At 35.6% G+C, this 22218-nt stretch overlaps 1 protein-coding gene across 1 annotated transcript in view; it reads right to left on the minus strand.

Moving 5' to 3' along the window:
• LOC105216544 (uncharacterized abhydrolase domain-containing protein DDB_G0269086) overlaps positions 1–21873 on the minus strand; it is a 47748-nt gene extending 25875 nt beyond the window's left edge. Inside the window, exons 1-2 of the mRNA XM_054226548.1 lie at positions 21715–21873; positions 21381–21515 (exon numbers count right to left, since the gene is read on the minus strand). Coding sequence (XP_054082523.1) covers positions 21381–21444 — 64 coding nt within the window. The 5' untranslated portion in view covers positions 21445–21515; positions 21715–21873. The remainder of the gene's footprint in view (positions 1–21380; positions 21516–21714) is intronic.
• Positions 21874–22218: the final 345 nt, after the last annotated feature.

Consider the following 22218-nt stretch of genomic DNA (forward strand, 5'->3'; position numbering starts at 1 on the left):
TATCGGTTGTTGTTTGAACTCTTGTATCTTCTTTGTAAATTATGATAATATGAAGACAGTGTATCCATAAGTAACTAACGGTAATATCCCTGAGGTAACCATTCAGAATAGGTCGAATAGAACAACACAAAGAATCTAAGGTATATCCTCAGGCTTGCCCTTTTTAAGTAAACTTGTTCAGATTTGGTATCTAGATGACCTCAAAGTGAGGATATTGTCATATTTCAACTTATAGAGGACCCGAAATACCCAACCAAAGTTATCAAGAAATGGCTTGATATAAAAATTCAGTTCTAAAAGGGTCATTCAAAATATAGATATTAACTTCATGAAAGACAAGTTACCGATTCTATTGAGAATGTTTAATAATGAGAATACGAATAAATTCAAGGAAACATTTTAGCTTTAAGAGTGAGTACTCGGACTTGGGAATAGTATTTCAAATAAAAGCATATAAAACAAGTAATGAAGGGCTAAGTTCGGGTGTAACCGAACATTTTATACTCTCGCAATTTATTTATTTAACTTTATTTATATTATATAATACACAATTTGACCCACATATTCGTCATATATATTGTATAAAGTCCATTGAAATTGGAAACCATAATATTAGGTTAGAAGCACCGAGGTCCTCGTGTTCGATATATGGGGCCTTAAAAACCTATGGTCCGATTTCGGCGATTTTTAGAATGGGGCTGCCACACTATTAACATAGTATTTGTGCAAAATTCTGCACCGATATCTTCACTAGTACTTACTTTATATATTGTAAAGTAAACGATTCAGATCGTCTTCAAAGTTCTGGTATATAGGAAGTAGGCGTGGTTGTGAAGCTATTTGGCCTATTTTCACAACATATCATTGGGATGTAAGGAAACTATTACAAACCAAGTTTCATTGAAATCGGTCGAGTAGTTCCTGAGGTATGGTTTTTGACCCATAAGTGGGCGACGCCACGCCCATTTTCCATTTTGTAAAAAAGTGAGTGCAGTTTCCACCTGCCATTTCTTATGTGAAATTTAGTGTTTCTGACGTTTTTCGTTAGTGAGTTAACCCGCTTTTAATAATTTTCAACCTAACTTTTGTATGGGAGGTGGGCGTGGTTATGATCCGATTTCTTTCATTTTTGGACTGCATTAGGAAGTGGCAAAAAAAACGACTGCAGAAAGTTTGGTTTATATAGCTCTATTGGTTTGCGAAATATGTACAAAAAACTTAGTAGGGGGCGGGCCCCTTCATAGTGCGATCCTTCATACCAAATTTTATTTCAATAGCTTTATTTATGGCTTAGTTATGGCACTTTATTTGTTTTCGGTTTTCGCCATTTTGTGGGCGTGGCAGTGGTCCGATTTTGCTCATTTTCGAAAGCAACCTTCCTATGGTGCCAAGTCCTAAGTGTGCCAAGTTTCATCAAGATATCTTAATTTTTACTCAAGTTACAGCTTACACAGACGGACGGACGGACAGACAGACATTCGGATTTGAACTCCACTCTTCACCCTGATCACTTTGGTATATATAACCCTATATCTAACTCGTTTAGTTTTGGGTGTTACAAACAACCGTTATGTGAACAAAACTATAATACTCTCTTTAGAAACATTTGTTGCGAGAGTGTAAAAATATTGAAAAATATAGTAAATCATCAAAAAAATATTCTACTAAAACCATACTTTCCTTCCTAATCTATGTAAGAGTAGAAACTAGAATAGTTCTGGAAAATCCATAAATACAAGTTTAAAAAACAACGCAATTAGCATTAACTTCTAAATATAATTGGTTACAAAGTTTAGCGATAAGAGAGCATTTCAACAATGGCTATAGAATTACCTCAACCTCACACGTTTTTTCTAAGTTTTCTGTACTGAGTACTGAGCCAGTGCCACATTTCATAAACAATAGTTCTACTTTCAATTTGTTAAATTAAGTATGCGAGTGACAAATAAGTGCACAGTGTTTATTAACTGGGTTTGCAGGTTAGCCAACAGGTGACTTGAAACTGAAACTCAACACAAAAATATTTAAATTATTTGTAATATTATTGATGTCACCTTTGCACAAACTGGGTTCTTATCTCTATATGGCAAACAGTGGCGAAAACGGTACGAGTGCAAAGCAGTTGTATACCAACAAGACCATACTTATAGGCTGTTTGTAAGTAAAGAAATACATACCCGTGCATGACACTTGCGTGCTAATAAATCAGATATACAGTTTTTCTACGCTACTTCATACGCTATTCATATTAAGGTAACCCATTCGTTATGTGTGGAATTCAAGATGTCACGTGAAGTACATATTCTGTAGTGCGATTATATAGAGTTATCGTTTAGAAGGTTCCGCTTTGGTGGTTATATGGGAAATTATCATTATTTTCACGGTTGACTTTCTATTTTAATTAAATTGAAAGAGTAAGACACCGTTTTATACTTCTTGCTAAGGAAATCTATAAAATGCAAATATATAATAGTTTTTCGACAGATTTCTTCGAAATGAGAGGCTAATCACTTTCTTGATCATTCGCTATAATATTTGCTGGATCTATCCTTTATTCTAATTTCACTAACAAATCTCGCACGAAATAATAAAAATACATATTTGGGATCAAAGAAATGTTATAAATTTTCAGTTATGTTTCCAAAGATCTTTGGGAACTCATTGCTGAACTTCCTCACGGAAGTGTAGTAAGATCTACTATATGGTTCTACAGACGTTTTCGTTGTAGAATTGTTATTCTTTAAGAGATTTATATACTGAATACATAAATATGATTATCTTATATAAACGTATAGGGGTTTTCGAGATGTCGTAAAATAATTTTTTTTGAGTAGAGGCCCAAGAACTATATACATAAATATGTCAAAGACGACGATAGTCATGGACAACAAAACTGTCAATAATAAAACAAAAGTTCTCCTATGACGTCAAGTTCTAAGAATAGATCCGTTAAACCCTTACAAAAAATGTTCTAAGAATAGATCTGTCAAGTCCATACAAAAAATGTTCTAAGCATAGATCTGTCAAGCCCATACAAAAAATGTTTTAAGAATAGATCTGTCAAGTAAATACAAAAAATGTTTTAAGGAGAGATCTGTCAAGTCCATACAAAAAATGTTCTAAGAATAGATCTGTCAAGTCCATACAAAAAATGTTCTAAGAATAGATCTGTCAAGCCCATACAAAAAGTGTTCTAAGAATAGATCTGTCAAGTAAATACAAAAAATGTTTTAAGGAGAGATCTGTCAAGTCCATACAAAAAATGTTCTAAGAATAGATCTGTCAAGTCCATACAAAAAATGTTCTAAGAATAGATCTGTCAAGCCCATACAAAAAGTGTTCTAAGAATAGATCTGTCAAGTAAATACAAAAGATGTTTTAAGGAGAGATCTGTCAAGTCCATACAAAAAATGTTCTAAGAATAGATCTGTCAAGTCCATACAAAAAATGTTCTAATCATAGATCTGTCAATCCCATATACAAAGAAGGGTAACAAGGCGATACTGACGCAATTTATATTTCTTTATTCTTCTGAAAGAGTATATAATGTCAAGGAACTCCCACTGTACTGTATTACATACTCAGTCTTATTCGTTTATGCTCTCTAGTCGACTCGGTACTCCCGTCAGCGAGAGACAGCGCTTAAGAATTCGATACATTGCGGATGCAAGAGACATATTTTAAGGGTGTTTAAGTTATGTGGGTCTAAGAAATGTATATTCAATTATACGGGGAAAATTAAGGTCTCTTCGAGCCTTTTAAATTGAAAAATTATTTTTTCAATATCTTCATTCAATGTTTGATGTCTAAGGAATTTTAAATGAACATACATATATTTCGTTGACTGCACCAAATTGTATATATTTCTATATGAATGTACTTACATGGATATATTATATACTCTCAGTACATATAAGTTTAAATATAAATGTACATCTATACGAAAATACACAAGCTCAATGATTACATAAGCACCTACCGTGCAAATAAGTAGCGGTAAATGGTGTAAGCAATATGTTTACACACGTAACCAGCTATCAATACAACCACACCACCGCATCACCGCCACGCCCGTACTTAAAAGTATTTCAATATGCCATCAAAATAATTAGTTCGCAACGCATTGATGTGGAAGTCTGACTTTGTAGATATGCAATTAGAACCGCAAAATATGCAACAACAACAACAACAACAACAACAACAACAGCAGCAACAATATTGCGGCTACAAGCAATGTTGTATAGAGAACTTTGCAAACACACACGCACAGACACAAGTAAACATATGTGAGTAAATACACACACACACACAGACGCACACATTGATAACCATTTAGATACTGTTATGAGTTTAGTTGAGCGGCCGCAGCGTACATTTCACTCGATTGTGGCTATCCTCAGCGAGATATAGGCCATTGAGCATATGTAGCTGCAGCGCTCAGCTCACGGCAGCAGCGAGAAAGGATGACGCGTTGGCTTATTTACCCGCTGTTGAATGGGTGGGTGGGTGTTTGGTTGATTGGATGGGTCGTTTGGAGTTTTTCGTGGTGTTGCCGCTGTGGCTTACAATATAATCGCATCAAATGCAATCATGAGTAAACAATTTTGCACGATTTTATTTCGCTGACATGGCAGCGGCAAATCATCTACAATATGATATGCAAAAACAAGCAACACGACCAACAACAACAATAACTATTATTCATATTAAACGCCAAAGAGGTTATTGTTTTCATAATCTACACGATTATTGGCACGTAAAACTATTACACACGCACACACATACATACATATGTACGTATATACATATATATTCTATATTTTCCATATATTCCATATGTATGTATGTATTAATCCATTGGCGCATCGTATGTGTGACTGCACAAGTTAATAAAATTCAAATCGTCTGTATTTATGGTTATTGACAATCGAATATTTCAAATGTTTATTTCATTTTCGGTTTTGCAATCAAATTTTAATAAACGTTGCAAACAGCTTGTTGCACAATATTATTGACGTGCCGTTAGCATAGAAGAAATGATTTGCTTTCACTGGCATTAACTGTGCTGTTAAAACACTATTTTGGTTTTTATATGTAATATATGTGGCAACTCTATGGCAAGCAAGTGGAAATCTGTTAGCGTTTATGGGACGAATAAAGAACTCAGATCTCGCAAGTTGACTTCAAATTATATCTATCGAGGAATATACCAGATATTTTAAAGAAATTTAATAAAAATGAAGTTTTGTACTCTAATTGGTCGAAATTTATCTGAGGCATATATTTCTCCCGTGGAGGATGGGATCATGTGTAGAAGTTCACGCAAGTGAGGAAAGTTTTTGATTGTCACTCACTTGGGAGTGGCCAGAAACGATTCTTCTCCACATGGTTCAAGCAGCTCACGACTTCCGGTTTTAGACCAAGTATCCTCTGGGTAGCCAACAGACATCCGTTTGAAGGCGAGCTAAAGTGAGAAGGCGAAGCCCGCTTATGCGGTTGTGCGTAGGGTTTGGGACCCACCACATAAAAACACCCCCCAATGAAAAATCTACGAAAGCCTCGGATGAGACACCCCCCTTTTGATGACGACCCCTGCAAACGTTTTAAGGATAATGATATAAGGGCATGCACCTGGAATGTCCGGACCCTTAATTGGGAAGGTGCCTCTGCCCAGCTGGTTGATGTCCTCATACGACTTAAGGCTGACATCACCGCCATCCAAGAAGTGCGATGGACGGGACAAGGACGGAAGAAGGTGGGTCCTTGTGACATCTACTACAGCGGCCATATAAAGGAGCGCAAATTTGGTGTTGGATTTGTGGTGGGAGAGAGACTCCGTCGCAGAGTCCTGGCATTCACCCCGGTGGATGAATTTCTCCCGTATATACCTATTAGATCAACATGAGTGAAATCATAAACAAAATGAAATATTGCCATTCTTAACTCGCACAAACAAGGTTATAGTAATTGTAATCCATTCCCCAAGCCTTTGAGAGTGACGAATCGAACACACAACTGGTATAAAACATAACAAAATGAGAATATGTCACAGATATATCAACCATACAAAGAAATAGTAATTGTAATCCTTTCTCAAAACATTAGAGAGTAGTGAATCGAACACACAACTGGTATAAATCATAACAAATTAAAAATGTTCCAGTCTTTTCTCACACAAAGTAATTTTAGCTGAAATCACTTCTCCAAACATTTGAGAGTGTCTGTTCGAGAAAAAAACTGGTATAAATCATAATGAAATGAGAATGTGTCAGAAATATTTCGACCAAACAAGGAAATAGTAGTTGTAATGCACTCCCTAAACCTATGAGAGTGTCTAATAGGACATACAACTGGTATAAATCATAACAAAATGACAAAAATGCGTCTGAGTTATTTTGGCAAAACAAGGTTATAGTAGCTGTAATTTCCAAAACATTAGAGAGACGCGAATCGAACACCGAATCGAACTGGTATAAATTAAAAAAAAAACTCGAATGTGTCAAACTCAGCTCGATCAAATGAGGTCAAGGTATCTTTAATCAAATCTAAAAACATTGAATAGTAGTGAATTGAAACACAACTGGTATAAAACATATAGATTCAATTAGTATAAAATGTATATGACGAGCAAACAAGACGATATTGATTAAAGATTATATAAACTAATAAAATTCAATTAGTAAAGCCATAACAAACTCTATTAGGAAAACATTATTGAAAGCTGCAACTTTTTAAGAGTGCCCAAAAATTGGGCCATTGTTAATGAATTCAAGTAATTATTTTAATACCAACGGTAGTATACGTTTTATAGAATTATATATAATTTTCTTATTTTAATTTTTAAAATAGTTGGCAACACTGTTCTAAAACTTTTCTGACGTAAACCCTTCAAAACTGTTTCTGATTTGTAAAGAAAGAAATATTTCACTTAAATTTTCTTTAATTTAAAGGTGGCAACTCTCTGGAAAATATATTTTCTTAATTACTTTTTTTTCTTAATTTTTCGACAATAAGAAAAAGCTAAGTTCGGGTGGAATTGAGCATTTTAAATTCTCCCAATTTATTGATATAATTTTATAAAGATAACACGAAAATCATCATATATAGTATATGAGGGCTGAGGTAATTCCTTAACAGATTTCACTCATTTTCACCACCAAGGTACACTATATCCAAGAATATAGGCTCACTTAAATTTATTAAGATATCTCACATATTAATCGATATTTGCGGAATAAAGGTCACCGGATGTTTGATAATCTGAATATAGGGGAGCTAGGGGAAGTTATGGCCCAATTTTAACAATTTTTGGTACAGAGAAACACTATTAGAAGGAAAAAAATCCCTCTGAAGTCCAAGTCAAGTCGCAGATGATATACAGTATTTGTGCATAGGTTTCTTTTGAATATATTATAAAGCGAAGGAATCAGATGGAATTCAAAATTGAGTTATATGGGAAGTACACATGGTTGTGAACGGATTTCGCCCACTTTCCATCAATGTCTGGGGGTGTCAAGAAATATTATGTACCGATTTTCATTGAAATCAGTCGAGTAGTTACCGAGTTTCATTTCAGTTATTCGTAAAGTTTCAACGAAAGTATTTTGAAATCAAAGAAAAGTATTAGGTCTACAACTTTGCTTCCGCCGTTTTCAAATAGATGTCTCTACGGTCAAGCACTGGTCGATTAAATCGATTAAATCGCTTTATATCGATCTTGGACATTTGTGTCAACATTAACCCAACAAAATATTTGTAGAGATCTGTTTGCATTCCAAACTTATTCTCAACTGAAAATGTCACTTTTTGAGCCGAATTCTCGACATTTGCGGGAAATTTTGATTTTCTTTTTTAATTACAAAAAAAGTACGGCTGAGGCTTATCGAATGCTTTCGGATACGTACGGCTGTCCTAAGTGAAAGAACATGTCGCGAATGGTTTCAAGGTTTTAGGAATGGTGATTATGAAGCCAAGGTCGTGCTCTGCATTTGGTGGGACCAGCTGGGGGTGATATATTATGAGCTGCTAAAGCTAAGTGAAACCATCACAGGAGATCGATTCCGAACGCAATTGATGCGTTTCAGCCGAGCACTAAAAGAAAAACGGCCACAGTACGAGGAAAGACACGATAAAGTCATTCTCCAGCATGACAATGATCGGCCTCACGTCGCAAAGGTGGTCAAAAAATATTTGGAGAAAAGGGAAATGGGAGATCTTACACCACCCGCCGTATTCTCCAGACGTTGCTCCATCTGACCAATCGATTCCAATCGATGGCACACGGTCTAGCTAATGAGCACTTCAGTTCTTATGAAGAAGTCAAAAATTGGATTGATACTTGGATCGACTCGAAAGATGTGGAGTGCTTTCGTCACGGAATACGCATGCTGCCAGAAAGATGGTCAAAAGTAGTAGCTAGCGACGGCCAAAATTTTGAATAACATTTTTGAAAGCGTCTTTATACAATAAAGCCTTAAATTTCAAAAAAAAACGGCGGAAGCAAAGTTGTAGTTTTAATTTAAATTGTTTCCAGGAACATTAAATCAATGTAAATCAATTAACTACATCACTTAATTAGTGGCTGCTAGCTTCTTTTGAGCGCCTTTTTAAAGTCGCAACTACACACGGTAGTCTAACAAGCCTACAAAGGCTCGGCTGGGCTCAGCTGCCTAATGGAGACACGTTATCAATGCAAAGCCATTCACCGTATCTGGTTCGATTACCACCATTACCACTACCATTAACAACATTGTCAGCAACAATAATACAAACAAAATCCCCAACAAACGACGAAGAGAGTTCCATGTGCGGTAGGCAATGGTGCAACCGCATTTGATGTTGATGACCGCTATCACTGATAATAACTCGTGCAACACGCACAACGTGCAACCAATAAACATATATGTATATGTAGTAAGTACGTCATAGATGCATTTCAAAGCTCGTTTGTAGATTTGTAATTGAGGCTTTATGCATTTAGACACGGAGATAGATATGTATGTAGGTTCTCATATACATATATACACATCTGGTTCCATCTACATACATGTGTTAATAAATCTAGATTCCATCAACACACATACATACAAACATAAGCCTCAGCACATCCGCATATCGATCCAATGCACCGTTGCATTGCGCAACACTTGCAAAAGTTGGCAATATTTAGTTGCGAGTTAGTGCACTTGGTTTGGTCAATCCAGCACAATCCGTGCACCAGCTGTAGGCGACCACCCGCTGCGTTGACCCTCTCCAGGCATTTGTCACCGTCGTCAGCGCACGCTCGCTCACTTGCGTCGTCAGTCAACTAGCATAGCCGCCGAGGTTACTACGCTTGTGGTCGTTGTAAATTTAATGAGATTTCTGTCAAATTAATTTCCGGTTATGATTAGATTTTCGTTAATAGCAATTTGCGGTTTTCAACCAAATATTCGAATGCTCAGCTGGGAACGCATGTGGGCTCATCCTCAACCACACACATACTGGAGTGCTGTTGTATATATGTGCCCCAGATATGTTCGTTTGTCAATGATGTTGTTGGAATGTGTATGTAAGTGTCAAAATGGTTGCAAAAAATAACGGTATGCACAACTATTATGGGTAGAACAATTAATTCAGAGTTTTTGAAGGAGTAAAAGGCGGACAACAGTTATAAATGGTATTATAGAGCTCAGGAGCTGAACACTATACGTCTATCCTATTCGGAAAGTGACAGCATGATTCTTGAAACACCCCCTACATAACACGGCATATATAGCTTCCTTCTGTTTTGGTCGAAAACTTTCAAGCAGATACTACTTCGACCCAAAGCCAATTTCCAGCAATATCTACAGAAAGTTTCTCAATAATACTAACACAGCCTGAAACTTCATATAACACGCAACGGACGAGATTTCCTTCAGATGGACATTTAGAGAGATCCAAAGAGAAATTATCAGTACCTCCGCAGTGAATAACTTTCTGGTTACCAAAGTAGCATCTCATCTAGAACAAAAGTTCAAATTGCTTGTCGAGATGAACACGATTACATCCTGAATATTGTAGCAGATCAAACTTCTATATATCGAGATTTAACTCAATTATACCAAAATATACTCTCCTTGCAGCGAGTTCCCACGTGACAACAATCACCTCTTGAAATGCTAATTCAAACGTCTTCATCAAATATAACTCTGTTCGCACTTAGACCTCTACGAAAGAGCTGGTTTCTTGAACTGTCGTTTCCACAATAAGAAAGAACCAATATTGGTACCGTAAATTTATTTACTTAAATATTTTTAATAACACACTTTGAACTCTAATCTGTCATTATATACCCCTAAATTTCGGGTTTTCCGTTATTTGATGTGAATGCTCTTGAAATAGTTCTGAGAAACGGTTTTATAAGAGATTGGTGTGGTTCTTGACCGATTTTATCTATTTTTTACAATGTGGATGAGGAAACGAAACTCTTTTACCAAGTTTGTTTGATATAGCTCTAGTTCTAGTTCTACAGTTTAAGGGCTGATAATAGTTGACAAGTTTAAAAAGTTTTTTTCAAAAGTTTTCGAATCATATTTGTACCTCCCTTCTTCCCATGTTTCTAAAACAAACAACAAACGACATCTAGCCCATCTGAGCTCGCGTAGTTTCTGACGAGTCATCAACGAAGTGTGTGGTCTAGCGTTGTCCTGATGAAACACTACACTCTTCCTGTTGGCCAATTCTGGACGCTTCTGGTTGATCGTCTGCTTCAAGCGGTCCAGTTGTTCACAGTAGATGGTAAAATTAAGCGTCTGGCCATATGGGAGCAGTTTATAGTTTATGATTTCCTTCAAATTCCACCAAACACACAGCAAAACCTTCCTGGCCGTCAATCTCGGCTTGGCCACTGTTTGGGACGATTCACCGACCTTCGATCACGACCGTTTTCGCTTGATATTGTCGTATGTGATCCTCGCCAGTCACCATCCGTTTCAAAAATGGGCCGAGTTCGTACCGTTTCAGCAGCATATCGCAGGCGTTGATTCGGTCCAGAAAGTTTTTTGCGGTTTCATGCGGCACCCAAACATCGATTTTTTTTTGTGTATCCAGCCTTCTGCAGATGATTTAAAATGGTTTGGTGACTAACTCCCATCTCCTGGTCTAACTCGATGTTTTCCATGATTTGATCGGTATTCGTCGTCACAGGTCTTCCGCCGGCTGGCTTATCCATGGTGTCGTTTTCAACCGCTCTGAATTGTAGAAATCATTCCAAGTGATAGGGCACTATCCCCCAGAACACCATTTATCTCACGGAACGTTTCTCTAGCAAAATAAAACTTGAAAATAGCGCGAATTACGGCGTTAGTGAATTCCATATCCAAACTAATCATGCATAGCGTCGTTTTGTAGGTTATGTCAAGACCTTTCAAAGATGTATAGTACTGCCAGATACGAGCTATGTAGTGCTTTATATATAGGCGCGAAATTCAAAGTGATATTAGACAATCCATATATTATTCACTATTTATTATATTATACTTTCAATATTTTATTCTCAACTACATCAATAGCTCAGTTAATTTATGTAACCGACATTAATTCCAGCGAAGGAGTGTCACCTAGCTACACTTTTACTGAATATTCGAGAGTTTAATTAGAATAAAAATTTAATATTTTTAAGGGCTAGTCAGGCACTACAGCTAATCAACAATTGTAAATCGAGACAATCGCTCAACTCAGATATTTTTTTGTGTTAGAAACGTAGAAGATTCTTTAAAACACTATATACAATTATTTATTTGGGAAAATTAAAAAAAATGGAAAATTATGTCTCTTATCTATAATAAATCACGTTTAAATCGACACTGCAAAACGCAAAAACATCTAAAATGTAAAAGTAGTATCTTATATCTAACGCTTTGATTTCATGCAAATCTATATATGTAGATATTATAAAAAACAATTTCAATAATTCTGTAAATTAATTTCTGTAGATTTTAGTTATGATTAGCACTGAATTATAACTCATTATATTCAATTTAAACCGGTAGTTACGCTCAAACGAACATGCAAAGACACTTACAATTCATAGATACATAGACACATACATTTGTATGCAAATCGTTTAATGAATGCATTCACTAATTAGTTGTGTTGAGGTGATTCATCGCTGAATTTTTTCCACATTTGTTTTTTGCATTACATGACTTGCGATAACATTAACGAAGCAATTAACACTCGGTGACTTTAATAGGCGCATGATAATTTGAAGACAGCTGGTTTCTAGAATTTACTAATGTTGAAAATATGCAAGTGCGCTCAGCGAAAATTAGCAACTGAATTGTGATTTTCTTACACATATAAATTAGTTGAAAAATTATTTGTAAAAATAATTATTACTTAACGGTTAAAAACTAGTGTGGATTACGTGGCTTTAAAGCTTTGCTGTTAATGTAAATTTTGCTGTAAAAAAATATTAAAGTGTGACTATTGACTCATACTCTCAAGTATTATAGTTAATTTAAAATAATTCTTAATTACATATTTCCTAATTGAGTCACTGCAATCATTTTCCAGTAATGCGCTTTTATCTGTATAACTAGCTTTTTCTATATATACATGTGTATTTCTACTCCTCTAAATTAGATATCAAGCATCACGAGACATTTTCTCTGAATAGGCTTTGTTAAATCAGCACGCAATCATCATTACTTTAATTATATAGTTCAGTATTTTTTGTGATTTTAAATTGTGGGAAATTTAATATCCATAACTACTATATAGCTTCTACCTTTAATAGTATATACGAGCGTGATTCGTTAAGTACTTGGGCTTATCGCCAGATGGCGCCACTTTCACAAGACTATATATGGTAGATCTTATCCGATGATTTATTTGCTAGTAAACTCTGTAATATATTGGAGAAAATTCAGATCAGATATAAAATATCACGCTCTATGACTATATATTAGGTTTTCCTTTTCCCTTTTGTCTTTTGAATTTCGCGGTTATATATAAAGCGCTACAGAACTCGTATCTGGCAACACTATAGATCTTTGAAAGGTCTTGACATAACCCACAAAACTACGCTATGCATGATTAGTTGGGATATTGCGTTCAACATTTATAGACGTGTAAACATGGAGTTCACTAACGCCGAAAATCGCGCTATTTTAAAGTTTTCCTTCGTTAAAGGCAAATTCGTGAGATTAATGGTGTTTTGGGGGATGGTACACTATCACTTCAAACTGCGGAGGAAAGGTTTCGACGACTCAGTGCGGGTGAAAACGACACCATGGATAAGCCAGCCGGCGGAAGACCTGTGACGACGAATACCGATCAAATCATGGAAAACATCGAGTTACACCGCCCAGGAGATGGGAGTTAGTCACCAAATCATTTCAAACGATCTGCAGAAGGCTGGATACACAAAAAAGTTTGATTTTTGAGTGCCGCATGATTTGACGCAAGAAAACCTTCTGGACCGAATCAACGCCTGCGATATGCTGCTGAAACGGAACGAACTCGACCCATTTTTGAAACGGATGGTGACTGGCGAGGATCACATACGACAATATCAAGCGAAAACGGTCGTGATCGAAGGTCGGTGAATCGTCCCAAACAGTGGCCAAGCCGGGTTTGACGACCAGGAAGGTTTTGCTGTGTATTTTGTGGGATTGGCAGGGAATCATCCATTATGAGCTGCTCCCATATGGCACTTATCCTAATTCTACCATATACTGCGAACAACTGGACCACTTTAAGCAGGCGATCAACAACAAGCGTCCAGAATTATCCAACTGGAAAGGTGTAGTATTCCACCAGGACAACGCCAGACCACATACTTCGTTGATGACTCGTCAGTAGCTGCGGGAGCTCGGACGGGAGGTTTCATTGCAACCACCATTTAGCCCGGATATAGAGCCAAGTGATTACCACCTGTTCCTGTCAATGGCGAACGCCCTTGGTGGTGTAAAGTTGAACTCAAAAGAGGCTTGTGAAAAGTGGCTCTCCGAGTTCTTCGCAAATAAGGAAGGGGGGGTTCTACGAGGGGGGTATTATGAAGTTGCCGTCTAGATGCAAACAGATTATCGAACGAAACGTCGCATACTTTAACTAAATCCGATCACTATAACACTTTTTACATATAAAGCATTGGATAAAGAGCAAAAAAGCGGAAGGGTGATATTTAACAACCTACTAATCATGTTTTCAAACAAAATTAAAAGTCATAAAGACTGCCTTGCGCCTAATATATAGTTCTGTACACAAAATTTATAATTACTTTTAACACCATATAATCCACTGCAGTACTACAGCTAAATGCACAAGCCTATAATTAGCACCGTTAGTCGGTCACCGAAAGAATAAGCAAGAATTATGTAAGTGAGAACAGAAATCACACTTTTTAATAAAAAAAAAATTACAAATTCATGTGTGTATATTTTTAAGCTTGAAATCAAAAATCTGATGCGACACTGCTAGCGCGGTGAAAAAAAGATTACAAACAACAGCAAGCCACCGCCAACAACAATAGCTTACGTGCAACGAAATACCGTGCATAACACAAACAAAGCAAAAAAAGAAAGAAAAGCTACAATAAGAACTGCGAAATAAATTTTAAAAAGTTAATTTGCCTGTCGCTTTCGTTGTCAACTGCAGGCGCAAGTATCAGAATACACACACACACATACAAACACACAACCAAGTACAGATCGAGTACATTCGTTATGCGAAATCCGCAGTTAACTATGCCGAAACGGGGCATCTGCAAATAAATGCAATGACGAACAACAACAACAACAGCAACAGCAATTTGTTGAAAAAAGAACCAGCAACAGCAGCAATGGACAGACGGCGAGTGAGAGCAATTGCTGCTGCTGCAGCAAAAGAATTAAAGTCACCAACAAGTACAACAACACATAACCACACACAAATCCATGTAAATATAGTATATATATTCATATATAAATACATGCCATGCATTGTTCATGCACGCCGCAGTCGAAAAGTCACCGATACCACGGTTCTTTGGCTTCCATGGAAATGCTGCTGTGACGATATTTATGCTTATAGGATTTTATTGTGACAAGCATTTCACGAAAATTGTGCACTTTATTATCGCACTGATTAACGCATCATAAATTACCAACAAAAAAGGGCAAATATGAATGCCAACGCCAGCAGCGGAAGAGACTTCTTCAAAATACTCAGACTCAGACATCTGTATGTAAATAAGCTTGCGTGTAATACAAGAATTAATTTAATTTAATTAATTGGTTAGCGGTGCAGACATACAAATAAATATTCACTTGGATTATTTATGAATAAGTACGTAAAGGGTTGTGTGGTATATATACATGGACAATATATACATATGAGTATTGAGGGTCAAAGAGGCAACAAAACGATTATCGTTCACTGAGAAAAAACTCTTCTCATATCTTAAAGAGATGCTGAGCGATAGTATATACAGTTAAAATCCGATACATATATATAGGCCCTAACTCTATGAAAATATCCTATACATCAACTGTGAAATTCTGAAAACTGTGTTCCAGGGTATATAGACCAGAATTTCTGTTACCGATCTAGAGAGATATCTACTAACATTTATCAAAGATTTACTAAACTCTATAAGATCCAAACAGTTCAGATCAAGGTCGAAATCTTCTTGAGTTGTGGCATGTATTTAAACTCAATAAAGAGTCGATGTCGATCGACGCACCCAGGACATAGGAGGCCCATTCTGATACCACCGGGACTGAAATACCCTCACACAACCATGCCCACATTATACTACTCAGTGGTCATGATGAAATTAATTCGTTCAAAAAGTTGTAACTGTGCAACTTCCGAGATATCCTCGAGGAAACCGTGATCGATAGTTGCCATTCTTTTCCTATATATTCTTCAGTTCAATTTCTTCTTCTTCTATTTCATTGTATGGTATCCCCAACCTATCAAACAGTGTCCCGTTAGAACTCCTACAAGAATTCATATATATCGCCCCTTTTAAATTTTAAAATGCGGCCGATCATATTCCATTCAGGTCACGTTTGTCTGCTTGTCTGCTTGTTGAGCAAGTCAGCGATTGCTTCCATTGAGACTCAGACTTAAAAAACTCTATGATATATTTGTCGTATAGGTGTTTACATGTGGCCAAAGGCATGTTAACTTCCTCTTTATCGGATTCCAATTGTGAAGTTGTGCCTAATCTGGCAAGCTCATGCTTCACATTTACCTGGAATATCAGTGTGTCCTCGAACCCATTGTAGATTTATCGTAAATTAGGAAGCTAGTTCTATTAACAGCTCAAATCATTCCAGCACCAACTTCAAAGAAACCCTTAGGGACTTTAGTGATTTTAAAGCCGCTTGGCCGACTGTGGATATAAATATGTTTCTTGTTGTAAGCACCTTCCCTGTCAGAACAAAAGGACCATCTTTAATTGCAGTAACCCCCGCTTGAAATGCACTACAATAAACTGGTAGACGGACGGCGCTTCTCGTATCTAGCTTTGCTGAAAAGACATCTCCTCCCACTCGTTTATCCAGCTTGGTTCAGTCTGTAGAGATGCTTATCACTGTATCTTTATCCACCTCGCCTCTATTCCACTTTTCTCTGAAGGACAAGGCAATATTGAGAGCTGAATTGAGATTTAATTCCAATGGATGACAAAAATCCGTATTATCAGTTATAAAAGGGAACTTACTAAGTGTACAAGAATGTCCCTAATTATAGGTAACTAGTACGCAGGATTCCCTCGGTCTAAGTGCCGAATTTGCTCCCTCTTGTTTACAAAATAAGTTTATAGGCAGTATAACCTTTAATGCCTGACTAGGCGTTGACCATGCAGTCTGAAAGGCATCGTTTCTATTAATAGACGGTACAAGTATCTAATCCAGACGTTTTGATATTAGACCTAACCTTCAAAACTTCTTTTAAACTCCGTATAGGCTATTTGACTACTAAATTTGATGAATTGAACATTCAAAAGTCTACAAAATCTTACTTGAGACCCCATTTTCCGATCAGATACGTGACAAGGAATCGAAATTGATTCCATATTTTCTCTCCAAAGAAAATCGGCACTTATTCCAACGTACTTCCAAACTTCATTCGATCGAATTCAAACTATTTTAAACCACATCCTCCATATTCTCTGGAACTCGTGTAACGCTTTCCTCTTTGCTCTCAAGTCGCAAGATAATGCTTGCTGGAAAGAAATTTTGGAACAATAAAGAGGTTATCGTCGAGATCGATGTACATTTTGAAAGAGTCTTCTCGAAATTATAACTAAAATGGTATCCAGAAGATCGCTATAATCGGTTTATCGATCTCGATGACAATCATCTTGAAAAATAAAGTAAAAATTTATTTAAAAAAAGTTTTCTTTCAAACTACTCAAACTCTTCTTATCCAGCTAGTATACTGAAAACCTTATCTTTCCCAAGAAATTATGTAAGACTAACCCGAGAACTTAATAATCTTATTTCTATTAAAAAAGAATAAACAAAATTTGTTTATTAAAAGCATATGAATATAAATATTTAAATAAATATGAATATAAAACACGGAAGCAACGCATGAGTGACACGATTATACTTCAATACATCCCTACATATATACATAAATCTACGAGTGCATCAAAGTTTAATCTCTGGCGAGCATTGTACGAATAAAAAAATCAATGATTGAATGCAATAGAAAAAACCAACAACAAAAACGAACAACAACTGCATTGTGAATTTAAAAATTCTATCTAGTGGAAATGATTTGCACAGAGTAGAGTAGTTTGCCATCATTGTAATCCAAATATTGTAGAGCACTGCAAATGAGATACTTCATTACAAGTGCTATACAGTACGAAAATACTGATAAGTACCGGGTAAGTACTGCCACTACTACTACAGTTATATGCAAAAACTGCAAAAAATAAACCAACGAAAAAAGGGAATATACTATATATATGTATATATGAAATACGAAATTGCACACTTGAAATTTCCGGTGATTTCTCGTTCATTTATTCACCGTAAATCGCTGCATCAGTCAACGCATCAAAGCACCAACGCCGACTTTTTCCAAGGGGAACGATGAGCTGGTGGGGGAAAAGATGAGCTGTAAATGCAAATGAAAAACGCGAATATGAATACGAATGCGCGTGTGAATGCAAATGGAAATGCGAATATCGATGGCAATGTTGAATTTGTTGGATTGTTGAGGTTGTTGCTGTCGTATTATTGTTGTTTTGTTTTATTTATTTTTGCAGGCTATTACATAGGTACTCGTGGCATTATTTTATTGTTTATGTTTTTGCTGATGTACACGATAATATGAAAATATTTTTTCAACTTATTGATTTTAACTACGGTTTAACATTTTTTATTTAATATTTTCTGCAATTTGCCAGAAAGTATTAAATTTTATGTAAGCAAAAAATATATAAACTTCCATAGTAAGCTGATTTTAATATTACAAGTGAAGTTGTGTAATATTTTGTTGCTTAAAAGGTATTTAAAAAAATTGTTGTAATTTAAGTATGTCAGAAGTTGCAGTGTTGCGGTTTTAAATTACATGCCTTTTTAGGAAGACATATAAGGTACGAAATATTGTTTTAAAGCACTTTAATTTCAATCCACTAAATACCAATTTGAACAAGGTGAAACAATTAAGGGACGATCGCTGAGTGTATTGAATAAAAACCGAAAAGCTCAAGCAAGGAGCAGGTCGGCGCCGGAATTATAAAAAAAATTCTGAGGAGGTTACACGAGGGTTCTGACATGACAAAGCCTCGCACAGCATCCGTCAGCTGATCAGAGGTGATTCATTATTTGTGTTGGCCCTTAATTTGTCGGATAACGAGAAGTATGATGTGAAATCAGGGTAAATGTAAAGACTTGTAAGGAAAACTCTCCTTTTTCCGCTTATGACGTCACGAATTAATGTATTTTTTTTTTTTCAAAGCTTTCCCAAAATGTCAATAGATAAAAGCTCTATTTTTAAAATATCAAATAACAACAATACCGTCGTCATAAGTTCAGATGAAGCTCGGACCAATAACTGGTAAAGGTCCTTACGCACAACAGCCGGGTCTACATAACCGGAAAGGTACCAGATCTTTATTCGGCCATTGAATCTTAACTCAGTAGTTTCAGCAATATTTTTTTTCTTCGGGTACAACAACAACAATGATCTAATAAAGGTATGAGTCCCGATTGTGTATATTGTAATTATGTATCTGCTAAGGATCAACTATTTCCTTTATTGAGCAATGTAGTTAATCCGATAAACTGGCTTCTCTATCAGAATTTATATACTGAGCTTTATACCATACTAGCAGACCGCTCCGGCTTCGCACGGGTTTACGCATACATTTCAAAAAAAGAAAGTTGTCTTTCTCTCTGATTATGAAGGCATTGGGAACGCTCAGAGCTCGACGCTCTAGTGCGAGCTTGTATATTTCTAATATTTTGTTTTTCAAGACACTGCACACGCTCCATACTCGACCCTCAAGCTCGTACTTGGGAGGTTTTGAAATTTTGTTCAGCAAGCAGCTGCGAGCGCGCGTTACTCGACATGTGATTGCGATGCGAAGAGAATGACTTGCAAGACGATTTTCAGTTTCAGATTAAGATTCTCCATCACGGAGTCTTTTCGATACCCTCATCTGGGAACTATTTCCAGAAAGTTGAGATTCTAGCAATATAGCCTATGTTACTAGGGGTGAATGTAGCTTTCCAATGGTGAAAGAATTTTTGAAATTGGCACAGTAGTTTTTCAGTTTATTCATTACAAATCTTTCCTCGAATAAAATATCCAAATGGCTTGCAAGATACGTAATTCTGAAACCTTGTAATCCCTGATTTTAATCTCTTCGAAGTAATCGTCAAGCCATCTCATACAATCGAAGAAAATAGGCAAGGACCACAGGACCAAGGTTAAACTTTGTACAAAAAAAAAAATTTAAAGGGTAAAAAATATCTTTTAGAGGAAGGTATATATTTAATATCTATTTCTAGACCTCGATCGTTTTCCGAGAAATACACGATTTCTGTGGATTTTAACATTGTTTGAGAGGAATTAAAAGTACGCATTTCGCACAAAAGAGTTGCCACTTTTTGCAAAACGAAAATGTGAAAATATTCAAAAAAAATTATGGAAAAAGTATCACGTTTAAGGAAGCGGAGTAGAATATCATATATATAATAAAAATTTTGAATTTAACTGCTTTTTGGCATAGTGTTGCCACCTATTGTAAAATGTAAAAAACGAAAAAATTACCAAAATTAGTTCAGAACGTGAAAAGTTCGGGAAAGTATGATTATAATTTAATATTATTAACCCTCTCATGCCCGAATTAAAATGGGCAGATCTAACATTTTTTTAGGACAGATATATATTAGTCTTAACTCAAATATGAAGTGATATAAATTTCAAAGTCCTATGTATCCTGGTTCATTAGTTACAGGATGTTGCTTTTAGGCACAAATTAAATTATTACAAATAAACTAAACACTTTTCTCTGAAATTCTGAAATTTATTTTTTAAAGAACTCTCTTATCTTTACTTATTTATATAATTCATTTTTGTTTTAAATAAAATAATTTTTTTATGTTTTTGAACATATTTTATATAACCACTTTTTTCGCGAAACCGATTTTGACAATTCCACTCTGCGGGGAACGACTACTGAATGAATACGTGCACAGATCATATCAGAAAAAGTAACTGTAGGTTGCACAACACATGAGTCTACATAATAGGCAACATTGGGCATGAAAGGGTTAACAAAATTTTTTTTTAAATTTGCTATTTTTTGTTTTCTAATAAATTTGTTATATTCAAGAGAAATCACTCATTGCTACCTGTATGCCTATTCACCACTCATTACAACTTTTTACCTATAACCTTATTATCATACTTATGCCAATTATCACTAATTATCTACACCCATATATTTATATTATACAATAATTGTACGATCACTTCATACCGTTCCAAAAAAATTACTATACTGCTCCCCGTAGATTATCCAATATTATTATAGAATTAATATTAATATTTATTATTATTTTAATAGTACAAAATATAGTCCGAATATATGTATTTTGAAGAACTCAGTTATATACTTCCCTAGAGTCTTTATATGGAAAATAATTACTAATAACAAAAACCAAAGGCAATTCGCCATATACTACTCATGTAATGTACTCGTATATGTATTTCCACACTCAACTTAAGCCAACTTTTAATTAAAAACTGTGATATTACAGTAATTAAACAGCAGGAAAATATTGCTACGCAGTTACTTATATAAGCACTGGTTAGAGGGAATAACAGTTTAACTATTTTTATTTTTTTTATAAATTCTTTTTTATATAAATATTAATTACTGTAAAATTCTTACTCACCCGGTACGCAAAGCACACCGCCCACAGCCAAAGATGCAACAAGTAATCCGATGAGGAACTTCATGGTTTTGTGATTTCTTTTGTAGACAACACTTTTAAAGCACAGCCACACAACTGTCGTTTAATTTTTATGAACTTTTGTAGAAGAATGTGAAAATAAAATTATTAAAAAAAAAATTTAAACACAATTGAAAAATATAAAATTTTAATTTTTTTTACTGATTTTCAATTTAACAACACAATATTCATAGCATTTATCAGACAATATTTATTGCAACCGCCTACTAAACAATTTAAATTTCCAAGAATATTTTTTTACAACCAAATTCACTACCTGTTTGAATGCAGTTAGTCTTGTGTTATTAGTTTGAGAATTGAGCTGAACCGTTTGCACTGCTCGAAAGCTTTTTGTTCGTCTATACCCGTTTGATGTCTATGGCGATATGGCGAGAACCTGACAACGCAGCGTGTAGTTAAAGCGGCAAGCGCTGGTGGCGCTGGTGTCACACATATACAAATGTATATATAAACAGCGGCTTAGCTGCGACGCGGCTGCCTGACACTTATACATATATGTACGTATGTGTAAATATATGTATATATATTTCCTATATTATATATAAACATTAGTTACATCGCTTTACACCCACCACACTGCACTGCGTTTTGCACTTTTCATTATTGTGCACTTCCTCCCCACCTTTCTGGCTTTGCTGAGGCTTTCTTTTTCACAATTCTGTTTTATTATTACGCGTTTATTGAATAAAGCAGAACGTATGGCACACAAGCACACAAACAGAAACGCTAAATAATAAACAAAGTATAAACAAAAAAAAAT

The sequence above is a fragment of the Zeugodacus cucurbitae genome, chromosome 3 (genome assembly GCF_028554725.1).
Source record: "Zeugodacus cucurbitae isolate PBARC_wt_2022May chromosome 3, idZeuCucr1.2, whole genome shotgun sequence".
Classification (NCBI taxonomy): Eukaryota; Metazoa; Arthropoda; class Insecta; order Diptera; family Tephritidae; genus Zeugodacus; species Zeugodacus cucurbitae.